Below are 19,752 nucleotides of genomic sequence, written 5' to 3'. Positions count from 1 at the left end.
TACACTACAAGGTTATATGGAAGCAAACCACAACACTTACGGTCATGAAAAGCTAGTCGCGACAATTGAGAAGGTCACATACTTACTTAAGAATGAGGTCTACGATCAAATCAAAACAACCGCACTAATCCATTTTATGGAATCGTATATGCAATAGGCAAGTGATCAAATATGGCTCTTTGTTAACCTTTAATGTGCTTAACCAAAAACAAACATTGTCTTTAACAATAGTGTCATTCTTTGTAGAAGTGCACATATGAGCAAAACCACAAGAAACCAAACTTCTATTCGCACCACAATATTGCCTTAGCAACTATAAACATTGCCATCATCTCTAGTGTAGCCACATTATCCAGTGCCAGCTTCAAGTAACACCCACAAGCTAGTTCAAAAGTGACAAAGTAGTGAAATAAGACTAAGCACTTCATCTACATCATAACATGCAAGCAAAATGGCAAGGTATACATAAGCCACACAACAAATGTCGAAAAAGAGTCTAGCAATACAATAGAGAGCCTGCCAAAAAAATGAAAAAAGACATTCCAATATATTAAGCATTTGAGGATAATTTTAATGTCAACATAAAGACAACATTTGATAACATAGACATGGCTAGGAGCTTGAAGCATGGCGTGATTCTAGGGAAAAAAGAAGAAGCAACAATTGTGTGCTACAACCACTTGTATGGACACCTAATGAGATGGAAAAAATACCACTTTTTGAATAGAATAATCTTAAGTTAGCAAAGAAATAAAGAGTACTTGATCTATTCCACACTTCTTAACTTTGAATGAATGAATTGATTCCCTTCAACATTTTGATTCTCCATGGGCTTAAAAATTGCAAAATTTAAGTACTTTCATTGTTCCTTAAACTCAAGTAAAACATTCAATAACCTTCAACAAAGTTGCTTGCTTTTCAACATCCATGAACTAAATTTGTTATCTTCGCTTGATTGTAAGCGCTTTTTAGAATACTTATACTTCATAAAAATGCATTTCCAATTCAACCGTTATGTTCAAGTAATGGAAAGTAAATCAAACTCTACCAAAATGTTGAAGAACAAGGACTTGGACAAAAAACACACATAATCAAATTACCTAAACCTTGTTGCATGTGTCAACCTAGTTTGTTAGCTCATTTATATCCATAATAGATGGTCAAGCTCATCCCTTATACATCACCAAAACCTCACTAAATCAAGGATGGAAAGTGGTGATAGCCTTAATTGAACATGGCAAATGGTCAAGTCATGTGGACTACATGTTTGCCTTTATCCAACTCATATGCTTGGATGCTTGGATTGCCCATTCACTTTTCTCTCTCACGAATGTAGTTTTCCCAAGATTCTGTGCAACCCAGTACAACAAGCTTTAAGTCTCATTAAGTTTGGTATCTCGATTGATGTTGCAGTCTTCCTTGCACGACAAAATAGGATAATATGACATAGTACAACATTGCTACATACTTTTGTATTCTACAAAGAGAATTAAGGAAACCCAATGTCCCCTCGAATTATATCTTCTTGGAGATTGTCATGCTACATAGCTATGTATAGGTTTTGTGTCTTTTTGGCACATGCTCACACACTAAATGCCCACCATTGAGAGAGCAAGCAAGAGCTACAATGCTTGCAAGTTGAACGAACAATGAAGCTTGATTACATTGAGAGAGCAGGCAAGAGCTATGGTTCGTGCAAGTTGAATGAACAATGGAGTTAAGTGTTTTGAGTGCAAGAGCTCCGTCTTTACACAAATGTGTTGTATGAACATAGGGTTTGAACTCACGCACCCTCGATCCACACTTGAACTAGCTGAGCTGCGACCCCATTGGCAGGATTAAAATTTTAATAATGTGATTTAAGCTTGATTAATTCAATCTTTTAACCCTTCCGAATGCAAACCTTTTTACTCCTTGGTTAACCTTCCCTTATGTAACCTGGCAATGGAATTGATGATCCGGAACCTTCGTCCGATGCCACAGGTATTGGTATGCAACCCTAATTTCTCCCTCGGCATTCCGGCTCGCAACCGCGCTGACAGTCATTCCTCTGCGGAGACCCCTGACCCGCGGGGTCTGTTGCTACACACAGGCTTTGATTCAGTGCGCGGTGCACTGTCAAGGTTTCGTTTTAGGATTTTCGTGTAGGTCTCGTCGCTGTGTTTTAGTCCCGTCCTGATGGCAGGTGATGCAGCTGTGGTCTCTCTCTGGCCATTTTAGCTGCATGCCTCCATCTGCTGCTTTTCTCTTTGCAGGTCGGTTTATTCCATCAGCTCGTTTGGTGTGGAACGACTCTGGATTGAATGTACGATTTCTGTGACAGCATTTTCCTCTGCGGGTTTAAATCAATTCAAGTTTCACAGATGTGTGCAGGTTTCGAGGTTCTTCACCTGCAGAAATTGAGATATCTGGCTTGACAGAGCAGGACCCTGTCAGAAATTGATATATCTGGTTTGACAGAGCAGGACCTTGTCTTGACGTTTCTTTCTCGTTCCTCCACAACAGCAACATTAGTCACAGAGACATGGACATCAGAGGTCGCGGAGGTAGTAGGTTTGATATGGGCAGGGATCCGGGATACCACAGGGACGGAAAGGGACGAGCAAGCCCTCCTTTACTAAGAGACAGATTGAGAGGAGGCAGCCCATCAAGAGGCAGATTGAGAGGAACCAGCCCCCCTCCACTATTCAGAGACAGGCCAAGAGGAGCCAGCCCCCTTCCGTCACACAGAGAGAGACTGAGAAGAGCGAGCCCTCTTTCCAGAGAGAGATTGAGAGGACCCAGCCCTCTCCCTCTTTCAAGAGAGAGAGGCAGGAGAAACAGCTCTCCTCTTCACCGTGACAGGAACAGAGTTTTGAGTCCTTCTCTCCCTCCAGAAAGGAACAGAACGAGAGGAGTCAGTCCTCAACCAAGGGAGAGAATGAGAGAAGATTTTCTTCTGCTTAGAGACAGAATGAGGGAAGAAGACAGTTTACACCACAGAGACAGGGCTCGAGGACGTGATGTTGGGCCTCGGGTATCGCCTTCTAGAAGGCATCATTCTAGGTCCCCTCTAAGAGGCCCTCGTCACCCTCTTGATCATGACTATGTTTCAAGGAGGCTTGCTGGGCGCAGGCTTAGTTCACCAGGCCGGGGTATTTCCTCTGTTCCATCTCCACAGTTTGCAAGTCGAGGTCTCTCTCAGGCTGGGCCAGGCGAACAAATATTAGACTATACTGGAGGATCTCCAGTTGGGATAAGGAATGGGACACTTGGGAGGCAAGTGGGTCCACCATTATCATCCGGTGTTGGAGCAAAGGTGGGAGGAGGCATCCCTGATAGTCAAGCAGATCAGACACCTATTGACAGTTATGGCATGTTGGTGCCATGCCCAATTGTGCTCGAAGATGGTACAGTAAGAACTTTCTATTCTCTTCCCCCAGATCCATCTTCAAGCTCTTTGCCTCCTTCATTAATAGATAATGGCACAGCAGAGCAAGGTTTTCAACCTTATAGTGAAGGAGCTCCAGTTTATGGTGTGGAGCCTGCTGATGCGAGGTTTGCCACTTTGGGCACATTCAGATCGGAAGGGCCAAAAGGGGATTTTCTTCGTGATCAAAGATTGGGGATTGGTGGCCAAAAGCAGATGGTCATGGAAGATAGAGGCCAAAAGCAGGTAGTCATTGAAGATAGAGGCCTCTCTGTTCGTGGTGAAAGAAGAGAATTAGATTTCTCCTCCAGTAGAAGGGAAAGGCCTTATAGCCCACGTTCAAATGGCCTTGATCTGCACCCTCAAAGGAGGGCATCAAGTCCTCATAATGCAATATCAAGGTTTTCCACAGAGAGTCTGTCAGCTATTACCAGTAGAGGACATTATCCATCTGAAGCAGAGTGGTCTGGCAGGACAATTGCAGGCGACCATAATCCTGGAACAACTCAAACACGTGGAAGATTTGGCAGTCCTCCCTGCAGGAAGTATGCCAACGAGGATGTTGGGTTGGTGGGTGCTGCTAAGGAAGGATCTCGTTATGGTAGGCAAGATGATATATTTGAAGACTCACGAGAAAGGCGTATTAGCATGGAAAGCAATGCTCGTCTTGGAGTCACTTCAGATGGTTACACAAGGAGTCTCCATACGAATGACTTCAGGGATGTACAGGCACATGAACATAGGAAAGTTGTTTCACTAAGGCAAACAAGGAGTCCTTTGAGAGAATCTCTAGTAGATTATGCCCATGGAGGGGGTTCATTGTTTAGAGGTGACATAGGTAGTCCCAAGAGAAATGCCACGCATTTTAGTCCAAGGCAAGGTTCAAGAATAGAGCCTCGTTTGCATGCGTATGAGCATGAGAGAAAAGCATGGAAAAGGAAACACTCTGAGTTGTTGGAGGACTTTCCCGATGCAGAGAGGCTTTTGCATCATAAACCATTCAAGAGAAGAGGACGAGAGGAAGATTTTTCCTCTGACATGTACATGCAGAGTAGACGACTTTCAGAACGTGACATGTCTGATGGGTATTTTGACAGACAGGATGATGAATTCACCGATGGCAATCACCTTAATCGCAGACCATGGGAAGAAAGGGGCAGTCCATCAAGGTTCTCAAGGAGATTTTCTCCTCCTCACGAGCTAGATAGGCGACGTAGTGGATTTAGTGATTGGGATGGTCCCATCCATTTTCCTGGTAAATCATATAGAGTTCAGAAGGAAGGTATCATTGTTACAGAAAGAAGTGGGCCGCTGCGAGAGAGTGATATGCACTCTGAAGCGTTGCAAGAAGGTGGACAGCATATCGTACCTGATTTTCCAGAGGGTTCTTCTGAATTCAAGCAACATGTGCACAGGGCTTTTATGAAATATGCAAAGGCTGTGAATGAGAATCCAGGACAACGAAAAGCTTATGAAGAGCAAGGGAAAGCAGGGACACTCCTGTGTCTAGCATGCAGTAGGTGAGCACTTGATCTTCACATTTCATATCTTTTTTCAAATGGTTTGTTCTTCCAGGCTGGATTGCAATGACGTCATTTTACGCAGAATAGTTTCTCAATGCGCAATACATTACATCATTATACAGGGACTTGATTGGTTTCATATCCCTTCATGTAACCTACCATTGCGCCTTGGCACATTCTGCATCAAATCCTGAGAAACCATCTGATCTTACTGAAGTCTCTATTCCTTTGATCACACATTGTCATTAAGTCTGGAAATGCCTTTTAGCATCATGACTATTGAAGCCAAGCAACAGTCACTACTTTTGGCCAATCAAAAGTAGTAGCATCTTTTTGGTGTTACATCTGTAGCCTCATGTTTTCGACACCCTTGAGTTTGCTGCATATGCTGTCAGATCTACTTGTTTGCATATGCTGCCAGACCTGCATATGCTGTCAGCCTCGTGTTTCCAACCCTCGAGTCTGCTACATATGCTGCCAGACCTACTCATTGGTATTTCTTCTGTCTTGTTTGTCTGAGAAACAGGCTTGCCTTGCTGCTAACCAGCTTTATCATTCTGATTACTCTTGCTCATAGGTATCCCCACCATGTTCAAGATATTTTAGACTTTCTACCTAGAAAAATATTGACTGCACTCAAGCTGTGTAAGGCAATGGAGTATTGCAGTGTGACAGGTAGTGACCATGTGTGGCGATAGTCCATGATGCTTCTAGGGCAGTGTGGCAGCCTGTCTGGGCTCATGGATCTGACCTAACTGCTCTAAGTGATGGCCTGAAGTAGAGCCTGTACTGCTATCGTGGGTACTGCAGGCTCTGCTCTAATGATCTCATGTGGCACTGAGGGCTTATCTGGTATCATAAGGGTTTGCGGTCTCTTGAACGATTGCCAATCATAAATGGGTAGTGCATATGTCATAGCTGGGGTGAGTACAAATGTATCAAAAGCCATCCTTCTGTTCTGAATTTCGAAAAATGGATCTCATGTCATTGTCACTCCATCTTTGCAAGTGCTGCATACCCTGTGTGGCCTGTGTGGGTCTGTCCTTGGTTGCCTATCTCGTGCAAAGGTAATGCCCATGCATACATACATATGAGTCTTTTGCTGCCAGTTGGTTGCCTTTGTGAGTGATCATCTCATAACTCTTCCAAATGTTGAAATACCATGACCTTGATTTTTTTGAGGTTTATTGATAGTCTTTGTTGTGTGCAAAAATCATCCAATTCATCCATGTGTTGTAACCCCACTTGTGAGTTGAATATTAGGACAAGGTGATCAATGTACCAAATAGTGTTGGGGATAGTGGACAGCTTTGCTTTACCTTGCTCGTGCTTTGTAGTCCATTCGACAAACCACTTGTCCACCACTCATACATTGCAATGATGTCCCATATCATTTGTGATAGTATCTCAAGCATTTGTAATCTTTGGAGAAGTTAGTCTTGTGGTATTGTGTTGAAGGTGTACCGTTTGGGGAAACTCCTCAAAACAAGAAAAAAAGTGTGTGGCTATGTGCTTTTGCCTATTGAATCAGGCTTCTCAAGGTGAAAATATGATCTAACATGAGGAATTAGCATGAAAATCATATATGTAAAATGGGGGGACTTGGAGAGCCTTCCTTTTGCCAACCTATTGAGTGCATGGGAGCATGTGTGTGCATGCTCATATATATATATATATATATATATATATATAGAGAGAGAGAGAGAGAGAGAGAGAGAGAGAGAGAGAGAGAGAGAGAGAGAGAGAGAGAGAGAGAGAGAGAGAGAGGTTTATTGTTTACATCTTCAAAAAGCCGTAGTGGCTCATGAGAAAGAAATGAGTATATTTGACCATGTTGTCTCGGCTCGAGAACAACAATGAAAATGAAAAACAACTAACTGTATTGATGCTCTTCAACTGACCTACCTTGATTAGTACGACTCTCTAGAAACATTGTACTCTCCTTGAGGCAAGAAGCTCTGTCATGGGGTGGTCCAAGACAGTGAGTCTATCAAGAGGAGGTGCTTTTTCTGGAGGCAAGCAAATACGGCTTGAATTTGCCAAATGTAGTGATGTTGGGCATGACAATGTTAGACGGTGTCATTTCTTGGACAGTAGGCTAGTCGGACAGCAGAGCAGTACGACCAGAGTGGATGCCACGTCAGCTGGTCGGACAGTGCCACGCAGCATAGTTTCTGCAGTTGGCTGCATTAAATGCAGTCGACCTGGTGCTAGGAATTTCTATTTTTCGGCTATTTATAGTTGGTCATGTGGTACACTCTAGCATTCATTATTTCAGATTTTGATCTTGAGATTTGTTGGCTGAGACAGGCTGTGCTCGGGCTGACGGAGATTAAGGTCATCAAGTTGGAGACATACGTAGATATTTCCTTTGTCCCCTTGTGTATTTTTGCACTCTTACACAGCATACTACACCGCAAATTTTCTGCGTTTACACTCCTTTTCTCTCTCTTCTTTGTGTTCACTCTCTCTCAGTCTTTGTCCTACGCTTCCGCATCACTGCACTTTGACAATGTAGTGAGTGTTGTGTTTTATAGAGTATGGTTGTGTGGTCCACCGTGACTCATGGATGGTATTGCGGTGCTACTACTATGTTAGTGTCTAGTAAACTAGCTTTGGAGCTAGTGTTGAAGAAATCTCTAAGAACCTATTGGCTAACTAGCTTTGCCTCTGACATTATCTTACTCCTCAAAAGTTTCTCTTTGTGTTGAAGCTCCAATAAGAATAATTCTAGGTATCTTTGATCCTCATACTCCATCGCCCGTCAGAGAGGCCCAAACCCCTCTTGGAAAAGGCAATGGAATCTCCATTTGATCTCATAATATTCAACACATTTGCAAATAAAGTCTTTCTCAAACTTGATCTCTTGGTGGCATAATTGGTAAATATATGTATGTGTATATTGTCTTGTCTCAATCGTGAGTTGGCATATGTGTCCGAAAGTATTTATTTGGAGAACTTGGTGGGTGGTCTTCCTCTTGCTTTTGTGCTATGAAGATGCAATATTTCCAATGACTTTTGCTTCTTTTGTATTGCAAGTAAGGAGATTTGTCATCATTGATTTCTTTTTTGCCTGGTGGTAAGAAAGGCATGGTTCATTTTGTCTGCTATTTGGCGTCATGCGGTTGGCTCTGCCATGCACCTGAGAGATAAGGTTTCTGGAGAACCCAAATTGGCAGATTCTGTGTAGCCATGTGTGTAGATTGTTTTCCTTGTTTTTCAATTTCTATGTTTCTGGAGCCGTTGGCATAATTGGACTACTTGAAAAGGGGTTATTTCTGATTTTGCCTATAGAGTGCACAATCACATTGTCTAGAACAAGATTAGAAGAGGTGCAAGGTATCTCCTATTTTTAGGATACTTACAGGTGGTGGTCACAGTTTTACAAGTTTTACACTAGATACGTACCAATCTACAGGTTATCCTTGAGTCCTATAGGTGCCCTATAATCCTCTTTTGGTTGTACAATGGTTTACAAGGGTTTCTTCCACTCAAGGTATTCCTACAAGGTCAAACAGGGTACTTACAGGTGGTGGACAGGGTGTAGAAAACTTCTGTTCAGACTTGAAGATTAAATTATAGAAACTTGATAGCTTCATTCGAAGAGGGGACCTAAGCTTTGATTTGAATCAAAAAGTTCGGTGATCCAATATTGGGAGCTCAAGTTATTATTGATTTTTTGACACTAGGTATAGTGAGATAGCACCCAGGCAGCATATAGAGAGACACTGTTTGACATTGTTCCACCCAAAGTATCCAACCCAAGTCCATATCTTTTGAAATCTATTATATCCCCAAATAATAAGCTTTCCATAGAGCTATTAAGCATTGGGATTGGTGCTATATTCTGAGAGAACCAGGGGATTAATTGACAAACTGTCTACTATTATAGCACTGTTTCCTAATGGCCAGGAATAAGAAAGACCCAATTATTGAAGCATTGAATGATGGTGTCAGGAACTTTGAAGAGGATCAAAATTACATAAATGAAGCCATAATGTTAAACAAATAGATGAAGATTTAAGCATTGGGATTGCTTATAGCACACACCAAGGACGGGATGATATACATGAAGTGTATGTAGTGAATGATTATCTTTTACTGTCAAAAGAGTTGGGTGATCATTCATCACTTGATTGGCTTTGGTGGCTCATTTCTTGGTATATGGATAACATTTCTTGAGTATCTCTTTGCTTCTTGAATTCCTTGTGCAATGTTCTTTTCTTTTGCACTGTTTTTCTTTCTCTTTCCTTTCTCTCTTATGTTCAGCAGTTTATTACAGTAGTTTTTTACACTTCTATCATTGCATCCACTTTTGACATGTTATTAGAGAGCAAGATCATCGTTTCTATTGCTGTTTTACACTTTTTCAAGTTTGAGTTTTGGCTTTTTTGCTGCTGATTGGACCGATTTTTGCTTGCTGCGATTGATTTTCAGCTTAAGCGATCATCTTCTAATCATTTTCGGCTTGTTTTCTCAACATTTTGTAGACTACCATTTTCGTTTTGAGCTTTTTGGGCTTGTTTCAAGGCTGGGGCCCTATTACTAACCCTTCAAAATCTGTGTTTTGGTGTTTGTTGCTTGCGTTTTACCGATCAACACTTTCATTTTAATTGTTTGCTCTTGTGTAGGGCTGGGTGACAATATTTTCAGGTTAGTTCTGGTTATTTTTGGTCCGTCTTCTCACTTCGTGGTACGCTGCTCCACTTTAGTGAGGGTTCATGTGCATGTAGTTGTGTTGTTCTCATCACTACACTTTGGTTACTATTGATCTTTTCTCTATGTGCTTTCTTTACTGCTTGGAAGTTGTGCAATCTTGGTGAGGCTATATTTTTGACATACTTCCTTCTTTTTTTTCATCTTTTTTGTCTCTCCCTCATGATGGCTTCTTCAGCATCTCCTCCCGATGGTTAGTATGCAAATATTTATTTCTCATCTACAAGTGCTATGTTCGAGACTTGCTATGTTTAGCTTTAGGTTTTTGTCAAGATGCTATCTCTTGGTGCTTCCAAATGCTCCAGTTTCAGAGGGGTGCTATATAGTAGAAGCAAAGGTCTGACTGCTCTTATTGTGGGAAGAAGGGACACCTCCGGATAAATTGTAGGACCTAAGCAGCTTTACAACATGAGTAAGTGTGGACGATGTTGATGGGTGATGACTTTCTGGGCGAGTCTTTCTCTTCTCCAAGTCTAGGTATAGGCTCTATCTATGTGGCCTCGACGATGGTTGCAAGGGCCTCTTTCAGGTTGTTAGTACATGTGTTGGGGTCGTCCCTCACAACTCTCTAGTGCTAGAGAGAGAGAGAGAGAGAGAGAGAGAGAGAGAGAGAGAGAGGGTGGTGAGATCGGGTAGGTGAATCTCATCTATATATGTATAGGTGTACGGGTTCCATTTTACATGGAGTGAGATTGGCTTTTAGTCTGAGCTCACATGAGGGGAGACTTTGGTGGTCAAAGGCAGGGACTTCAAGGTCAGATATATTCAGATGTATTTTTGATAGGATGGTCTTGTATGCTATTGCAAGACATTGCTGAAATATATATTTTAACAAACCTTTTGTATATCAATTATTACCAAGACATGTTTGCTCAATGATTTCAAATCGATTTGATGCTCAGGCACTTTAAAACGTAATTTGTATTATTTAAGTATTTCAAGATATGATTAAATATTTCTCTTTCTATTTAAGGGTGGCCAATGGCCAAAACGCCCTATAATTATACTTGGGTTGTCATTGACGAGGTATCCAAGAGAAATTAAAAGTTTTAGTCGGGTAGTTAGATTGAGAAGAAGCTCAGATGACTAAGATATTTTCACTCAGATAACCACATTAATTAGAAGCCTATATAATGAGAGGTTTCAAAAAGTGAAACTGGATACTTATGGTCGAAAAAACAGACCATAAATGAGTCAACCTACATAATGAAACTCTTCAAAAGCTAATTTTGGCAACTCCTAAAATTTAGGAGGTTACTATTTTTGAAAGTTGCTCAAATGGAAATTTTGTTTGTGTCAAAGACTCTAGAATTTCTCAAGGAACAATTTTGTCTTCAATAGCTATCTCAAATTCTTAACCATTTGTGAGATTTTTAGAGTAGAAGGTTTGAAAGCTTCTTTCTTTAGAAAAGTGACATGTGGCATCCAGAAAAGGACATGTGTCATTTTGAAGAGAGAAGTGTTCCTATACTTGTTATTTTCAGCTAACACTTGTTATATGTAGCCTTTACTTTTCACTTTTGAGCACTCAAGTCTCACACCTATATATTGGAGAACTCTCTTTATTTAAAACAAACTTGTGTTGAAATTTTAGCTGTGTGCTTTGTACTCTTCTATCTATCTCTCATTTAAGAAATACTTTCTACTTAGTTCGATCTAATTCAAGTATTAAAGAAGAGAATCAACTTGCTGCTCGAAGCTTGTTGAAATTAGGGTTTCAAAATTCTAGTTTTCAAAACTGTATCAAATCAGTCCTTTTGTAAATGGTTCAAACACTTGGTGCTCGTGGTTTTGTTTTAATAAATTCTTAAAAAGAGGGAGGTGGTGGTTCCCCTCTCAACATGATGTTGACTCTTTTCTCTCTCTTTCTCTATCTTTTAAATTTTCATGGTGATAATTGATTAAGTTGGTTAAGTTCAAAGTATTGTCATTCTCATGTTCTTTCTCGCACTTACATAGGTATCAGAGCAAGGACTTCTTTGCAAGAACTTTTCTGGGTGACAAGATCTTTGAATCCAATTTTCTCACCATGTCAATAGGCAAAGAGAAGAATTTTGGTAAACAATTGAAAGGCTCTTGACACTCTATATCTGTATGCTTCTTTGATTTTGAGAAGATACAAAGATATAAGGAGCTGGAAACTGATCGAGAAATTCAAGCTTTGATGGAGAGAAGGGCTAAAGCATGGGTTGAAGTGAAGGCCTTTGAAGATATTCTTACCGCGAAGGCTCTTGAGTAGATGGTATTATAGTTGCAAAGGCATATCTTAGGATGAAAGGTATTAATGTTATTGATGCAACTAAGTCTACGAAACGTAACATATCACCTATTATTCGAGAATCCACCCAAGCGGTGATTTTAAAGTCTCATCATACATAACCTACCTCCTCTTGTCTTAATAATCCCTCCATAGAGAAGAGCATGGAGAGAGTAAAAAAACGGGCTATTTCTATGGTAGCTGAATCTCCAAAGATGCTTTTAGCAAAGGAAAATGATGCTAAAAGAGACTCGAAGCCTGTAGAGAAGAGCATCAAGTTTGACGTTTTCTATGGTAAGAGAGATTCTCAAAAAGCTATCTTTACTAGACATCTCTTAATGAAGTTCCTTCCAATATAGAGATAAGAAAGTTTATCCATGGATTAACATTTGATGGTATGACAAGCTGTCAAGATAACAAAGCCTGATATTTTGGAAGCAATCCAAGATGCAACCTTAGAACTTGAAGGACTGCATATGCCATGGATGCTTGGTAAAGCCTCAAAAGAAGAATCACAAAGAAAAAAGATTAAGATGTTTGACCAAAAGATTGTCAGATAAACAAAAACCAAAGCATAAGGATGGAGGTAGACCGCCTTTGCTATCCAAAAAGAAGCTAACATATTAGTAGTTAGCAGAATATACAAGAGAATGACGATGTTTCCCTTGTGGAGGAAAAGGATACATGGCTGGTCAATGTCCTAATAAGGCAAAGAAGGAAAATCAACCCCAAAAGACAGCTGAAGCAAATGTTGTACCTAAGGAATTTTTGCAACATGATAAAACTCTGTTAGAGAAAATGAAGCTTTTTATGACTTGAGGTAAGATTGCTAATAAACTTGTTCTCATTCATTTTGATATAGGGGCTACATATCATTATATCCATTCTTGGATTGTTGGAGCTCTACGTATATCCAATGAGAGGTTTGAAACACCAGAAATGTTATGTGGTGCTTTTCAAGAAATGAATTTTGAAGTTACTCCCATTCGTGGGAAACTATGAATTGAGATAAGAGATTATGTAGATTATGAGAGTTTTGTCATGGAAGATCTTGGTCATTGTGATGTTATATTAAAAATACCTTGGCATAGAAGAATAAATCCAGCCATTGATTGGAATTAATATAAGTTTAGATTCCCTTTCAAGAGTAAAAATATATATTTTGATGTGGGAGTGGAAGGAAACTCCATTTTCATATTATTTCATGTACAAATTTGTAAAGCAATAAAAAAGTATATTTTCTTGTACTTGATTTTTATTAAAGATTCTAATAAAGAGTCTAAAATTGAAGAATTAATCTCAGATATGAATGAGGACTGAATGAGTTTCTTAAAGGAGTAAGAAGATTGTTTTGCAGATACTTTACTTGACGAGTTATCACCAGAGGCCAAAAGATCATCATATTGACCTCATTCTTGGGAGTTGACCTCCAAATAGGCCTCCCTATTGTGTAAGGTTAACACAATAAAAGATGTTGAAGTAACTTTTAGAGAATAGTCTAATAAGACCTAGTTCCTCACCTTTTTGCTCTCTAGTTCTCTTAGTGTAGAAGAAAGATGGATTTTGGTATGTGTATGTGAACTATAGGGGCCCTAAAAAAAATTACAATTCGGAATAGATTTTGCATTTTAAGAATTGATGATATCTTGGATAGGTTGGATGGATCCAAAGTGTTTAGCTGGATTGATTTGAAGAGTGGCTATCATCAGATCATTCGGGATAACTTTTGGTTTGTATGAGTTTCTTGTGTTACCATTTGGTCTCACTAATGCTCTTGCAACCTTTAATAGAATGATGAAAATAATTTTTAGTGCATATAAAAAGTTTAAAGGTACTTTCTTTGATGATATATTAATCAATTCATTTAAAAGATAAAGAAAAGCATAAGCAACACTTGAAAATAGTGTTTCAAGAACCTCGCAAACACAAACTTTGTATCAATGGCAAAAAGAGTGAGTTTTTTCTAGAAGAAATTCACTACTTGGGTCATATTGTATCCAAAGATGGAATTCAGATGGATCCAGAAAAAGTCAAGGCTATTGTAGAATGGCCAGAATTGACTAGTGCTCATGAAGTTCAAAGTTTCTTAGAATTATGCTTTCATTATAGGAGATTTATTAAATGGTTTGCAGTGATTGTTGGACCATTACACGATTTAACCAAGAAAGTAATGGCATTACGATGGACCAAACTAGAGAATGAATCTTTTGAATCTCTAAAGGTTTATATCAGTTTTTTTTTTTTGATTATATCTAATTTGTTGAGATGTTTCTTTGTGGAATGTGATGTTTTAGGAGACTGCATTGGTACAGTCTTAAACCAAGAAGGGCATGCAATTGCTTATACAAGCAGAAGGTTGCAAAATGTAGAAAGAAATGCTATTATCTATGAAAAGGAGTTAATGGCTATCATTCAAGCTTTAAAAGATTGTAGACACTATCTTTTAGATGAAGAATTTCTTATCAAGACAGACCATGACAATTTGAGATATTTCTCAACCAATCAAAGATTTTTGAAAAGCATATTTGATGGGTCAATAGCTCAATTTAACTTTCAAATATTGTATATTCTTGGAAAGCAAAATAAGGTGGTTGATGAAATGTCATGAAGACCTCAGATTAATATAGTGTTCATGATTTATCATACAGATTTTACTAGTATAAGGGATATGAATGCTTCTGATGAAGATTTTAAAATCGTTTGGGAGAATTTACAACTTGGTAAAAGGGTAAACTCTTATGTTATTAAAGATGGGTTTTTTATGATGGAAAATAAGTTATGTGTTATTAAAGATTTCAGGCAGAATGTCATGCGGTACTTTACATGACTTATCATGGTATTTTGGTCACAACCAAGGCACTTCAAATATATTTCCTTTTGGCTAAGTCTTCGACGAGACATTGAGCAATTTATCAAAGAATGTCTTAAGTTTGATTGCCAAAAGTCTGCAGGGCTTTTGCAATCATTACGAATTTCGAGCCAATCTTGGAAAATCATTGCTATGGATTTTATTTTGGCTTGCCAAAATCAGCAAACAACAATGATGACATATGGACTATCATTGATAGGTTTAGCAAATAGACTCATTTTATTTTAGTCAAGAAGACTATCAAGTCTCAATATATGGCTAGAATATTTATTCAACAAATCTTTAAGTATCATGGGTTGTCACAATCTATTGTGGATGATAGAGATCCACAAACTACTAGTTTCTTTTGGCGAGTTTTTTTTGAAAATTTGAGCACAAATATCATTTTTTTTTCTTTTTATAATATTTAAACAGATGGTCAAAGTGATATAGTCAATCTCACAATATTGGATATGCTAAAGTGCTATTGCCATGAAGCCAACTAACAATGCGGAAAGTATTTGCCTTTGGTAGAATATGCCTATAACAACACAGTTTATACTTCTATAAGTAAAGCACTATTTGAGATCATATATGAAAAACCACTCTTATTATCTATTTTTCAAACTAAGGAGGAGATATTTCATGGTGGTGAGTTTATGCGTGATATGGACACAATATTCGCCCAAGTTAGACAAGCTATTCAAAGATCTCAAGAAAAACAATAGAAAGTAGTAGATAAGCATCGAAGGCAATTGGTTTTATAAAAAGGAGATTGGGTGTGGCTGAAATTTAACAAAACTTGTTTAAAAAGCTCTAACAAACCTTCGTTCCAAGTCACTAAGCTCGTAGCAAGAAATTATGGGCCATTTTAACTCATTGAAAAGATTAATGATGTTTGTTACAAGTTACAACTTTTGGAGCATTGGAGAATTTACAATGCTTTTCATATCTATCTTTTGAAGCCTTATGAAGTGTCTCCACCATTGGAACTTGTAATAGAGGATCCATTTGAAGTAGATGAACAAAAAGAGATACTTTAATTAGAGCAAATAGACTTTTATATGATTAAAAAACGAGGAAGAAATATTTCTAGAAAATTTCATTTAAAATTTAAAAAATACTTTCATTTAGATTCTAAATGGATGTTAGAAGAGTATTTAAAGACTATCCAGAAATACTTGTAGCTTATAAAGAAGCTATAGGATCAGACATACTTGAAGCAACGTTTTGAGAACAAGACGGATTTCAAGAGGGAGAGATGTAATAAATTTTTTGTATATCAATTATTACCAAGACGTATTTGCTCAATGATTCCAAATCAATTTGATGCTTGTATATATTTAAAAGGTGATTTGTACTATTTAAGTATTTCAAGAAATTAGGATTTTAAAACCCTAGTTTTCAGAATTGCAACAAATCAGCCCTTTTATATATGATTCAGGCAATTGGTGCTCATGGTTTTGTTTTAATAAATTTTTGAAAAGGAGGAGGGGTCGGTTCCCCTCTCAACGTGATGTCGACTTTTCTCTCTCTCTATGTATGTTGCCATATGCTATTTTCCCCCTATGGCGTTCCGATACACCCCACCGAAGGAGCAATCACCATATGTGGCTTTGGATGAGGATATTTGGGAGTTCTCGAACGAGGGAGAGGTTATCTTACTAGGAGACTTTAATGCCAGGACAACCTTCCATCAGATGTCTTTCTTTGATGCATTTGAGGAGATGCTACAGGAGCAGGATGTGTCAGAGCTATAGTTGGAGAGGACATCTCAGGATACGGGAGAAGTCATTGAATATGGGAGATACCTTATGGAGATTGGCACAGCATATAGGTTGGCCATTCTCAACGGTCTGGCTAGATACCCCCTATCCGGTGTCTTCACGTGTTATTCTCACCGACGCGGCGCTAGCACAATAGACTATGTTCTTGCTCCACCGATGCTGATATCTCACATCTAGGACCTGACACGGAGACCCATCATGCAGCTCACTGACACCCGATATACCTCTTTTCCAGAGAGAGAAAGAATACCTATGAGGTAGAGATCCTTAGATTGTTACATGATGCAGACCCTGACGTTCCATTACAGGAGTTGACTCAACAGTTCAATGAGGCTCTACACATCACTGCAGGTGTAGCCTTTCCACATGACCCACACATAGAGCCTCCATCGGGGTGACCCCTATAAACAACTGGTATGATGATGAGTGCCGTGAGACCAGAGCATGGCTACCGAGAGAGATAGCACTGGGGTCCACTACCCATAGACAAGCAGATATACTCTTTAGACGCCTCACACGGCGGAAGAAGAGAATATTCTTGGCTCATTTGGAGCGAGATCTATATCAGTTATTCTTCAGCCAGGACTCTAGAGAGGCTTGGAGGCTTTTTAGAGAGCATTGCCCGACCACACCTATTACGTCCACCGCTGTATGGAAGGAGTATGCAGCTAGTCTTTATACTGTGGAGGGTCAGCCACCTCTTCTTGACCCACTTGAGCCTTGCCCAGAGACCATCACTTTCTTTACAGAAAGTAGGGTTTGAGAGGCCATTGACAGACTTAGTAGAGGAAAGACACAAGATCATGATGGATTAGTAGCCGAGTACTTGATCCATGCTAGAGATTTGGTGGCAGGATTCCTAGCTTACATGTTTAATAGAGCCATGTGTGAAGGCCTACTAGAAAGCTGGAGCACGAACACTATTGTGCCTATCCTCAAGTCAGGGGACCCTACTCTACCCAGTAACTATCGGACTATGATGGTTGGGCATACATTGGCTAAGTTATATGCTTCCATCCTTGAGCATGAGTTAAGCAGGTGGGCAGAGATGTGGGGTCTTAGAGCACAGGGATAGACTGGCTTTAGAAGAGGCTTCTCCACATTGGATCACTTCTTGACACTCAGAGCGATCATTGAGGAGGGAAGGGCCCATGGCAGACGGACCTATTGTTGCTTTGTGGACTTTCGCAAAGCCTTTGACACAGTACTGAGAGACAGGCTAATACATAGACTGCATGCCGTGGGAGTACCGAAAGAACTCAATTGGGGTATTTTGGCACTGTATGAGAGAGTTGTGGGTAGAGTCCAGAAACCCGAGGGCCTTTCGGCACCTATTTACTCCACCTTTGGGGTGAAGCAGGGATGCTATCTCTCTCCGACATTATTTGGCCTGTACATTGATGGGATTGCTGATTACATTTCATAGGAAGGAGACATAAGAGCTCCACTAGTTGGCACTTGGATACCTCTCCTATTGTATGTAGATGACATTGTATTGATATTTGACTCTCCAGAGGGTCTACAGAGACACTTGGACGTATTACACTCCTATACTTTGGACAGAGAGCTTTCAATGAACCTTGGTAAAACCAAGGTGATGGTTTTTAATACTATACCACAGTGGGTTAGGAGATCAGCGCCTAAATTCACATATGGATTTGAGGAACTGGAGTATGTGGATTCTTGCACATACCTGGGAGTATTATTCATAGGGCTCACCTTTTCTATGCGAGAGGCATTAGATACTAGACTGCCTCGCGGATACACAACACTAGGTGGTTTGGAGAGGACGTGCTCACAGGTGCAATTCCAAGAACCCCGTACCAAGCTCTGGCTCTTTGATACACTGGTCACATCCACACTACTTTATGGAGTAGAGATATGGGGCCCAATCTTGACCACCATAGCAGATTAGGGTGCACTTACGACGGATGGAGGTTGATGGAGAAACCTCTAGTGTCCATGATATCCAAGATGATCAGATGCAAGGCCTCAATGCCACAAGAGATCATCAGAGCCGAGCTAGCAGCTATACTGATTGTGGTAGAAGCCCTCACCCGATCGGTCGCATGCATACATAGCCTATGAGACTTCAATAGACATAGATATGCACGGTTGGCCCTTGAGTCCTCCAGGCAACTTGCTATAGAGGGTGATACTTCATGTTGGTATGCACAGATGTCGGCCTGGTTTGAGTTGCATGGCTTTAGCATGGATAAGTTACCCCCCTTCCAGTACTCCCTTGAAGCACCATCTCTTGATCTGAGCAGGTTAGAGATTCGCAAGATCATCAGGATGGATCTTACCCAGTTGGATATCAGGTGGACATGGTTGATGCCAAGATAGGAGCTAGGGACAAAGATGGCTTTCTACCGCGAGCATTTCCTTCACACTACTAACGATGGATTTATTGTTCGCTCGAGATACATGGATACCCACCTTTCACATGGGATTAGATGTACTATTGGCCAGTTGCGCTCCTCACATCAGCTAGAGATTGAGACTGGCAGATATAGATCCATCCCACCAGAGGAGCGTATATGTCAGATATGCCAATTAGAGCTAGAGACAGAGGAGCATTATATATGCCGCTACCCAGCGTATTATGAGGTTCGTGGTCGTTTCCACTGTCTCTTTAGAGACGGATTTGGACCACTATCCAGAGTCATGGATTTTACCGATTAGCGATGCCTTGGCCTCTTTCTTCTTGAGATACGACGGCTTGGTGATATGCGCCTCAGGAGTATAGCTGCTCTAGGACACCGAGGCCCTTCGCAGAGCGAGCTCACAGACTTCTTTGCAAAGGAGACTTGGAAGACTTAAATACAGTTATAACCATAGTCCACGAGAGCCTCTCCCACCGCCATAGTCCACACACAAACAAGGAGTATTGATTGATCGAGCCATTCAACTTAGCCGATCCAGACGTCCTAGGCCTCGACACAGATACCGATGACACCTTCATAGGGGATTATTGCTTGGGCTAGAGCTAGGCCCTCTATACCCACATGAGATTGTACCATTTGGAGCTCATTGTTACTAGATAGAGCTCTATGTTTACACATAGCCATAGTTAGTTTCCTTTCGTATTTTGCTTTGTGCTACATATTTTGCCCAGACAGTTGTACCATCATACACATAATTGTAACTCATGGTCTCACAGGTCATTTTGGCCTTTTGTAGACGTTAATATATAATTTCATTTCATTTCA

The 19,752-nt window shown here is 40.1% G+C and overlaps 1 protein-coding gene and 1 pseudogene across 1 annotated transcript in view; both read left to right on the top strand.

The window, feature by feature from the left end:
* The first annotated feature begins 1,989 nt into the window (after positions 1 to 1,989).
* Positions 1,990 to 19,752, top strand: part of LOC148033284 (uncharacterized) — a 33,113-nt gene continuing 15,350 nt past the window's right edge. The window contains exon 1 of the mRNA XM_087681184.1: positions 1,990 to 4,929. Coding sequence (XP_087537310.1) covers positions 2,525 to 4,929 — 2,405 coding nt within the window. The 5' untranslated portion in view covers positions 1,990 to 2,524. The remainder of the gene's footprint in view (positions 4,930 to 19,752) is intronic.
* LOC148033285 (uncharacterized) lies at positions 18,114 to 19,690 on the top strand (annotated as a pseudogene).

Source organism: Lygodium microphyllum, chromosome 7 (assembly GCF_053477565.2).
Source record: "Lygodium microphyllum isolate KBCC chromosome 7, Lygodium_microphyllum_v1.1.10, whole genome shotgun sequence".
NCBI lineage: Eukaryota > Viridiplantae > Streptophyta > Polypodiopsida > Schizaeales > Lygodiaceae > Lygodium > Lygodium microphyllum.
Note: the sequence above shows the minus strand (reverse complement) of the source record. Positions and strands in the feature narration are given on the sequence as shown.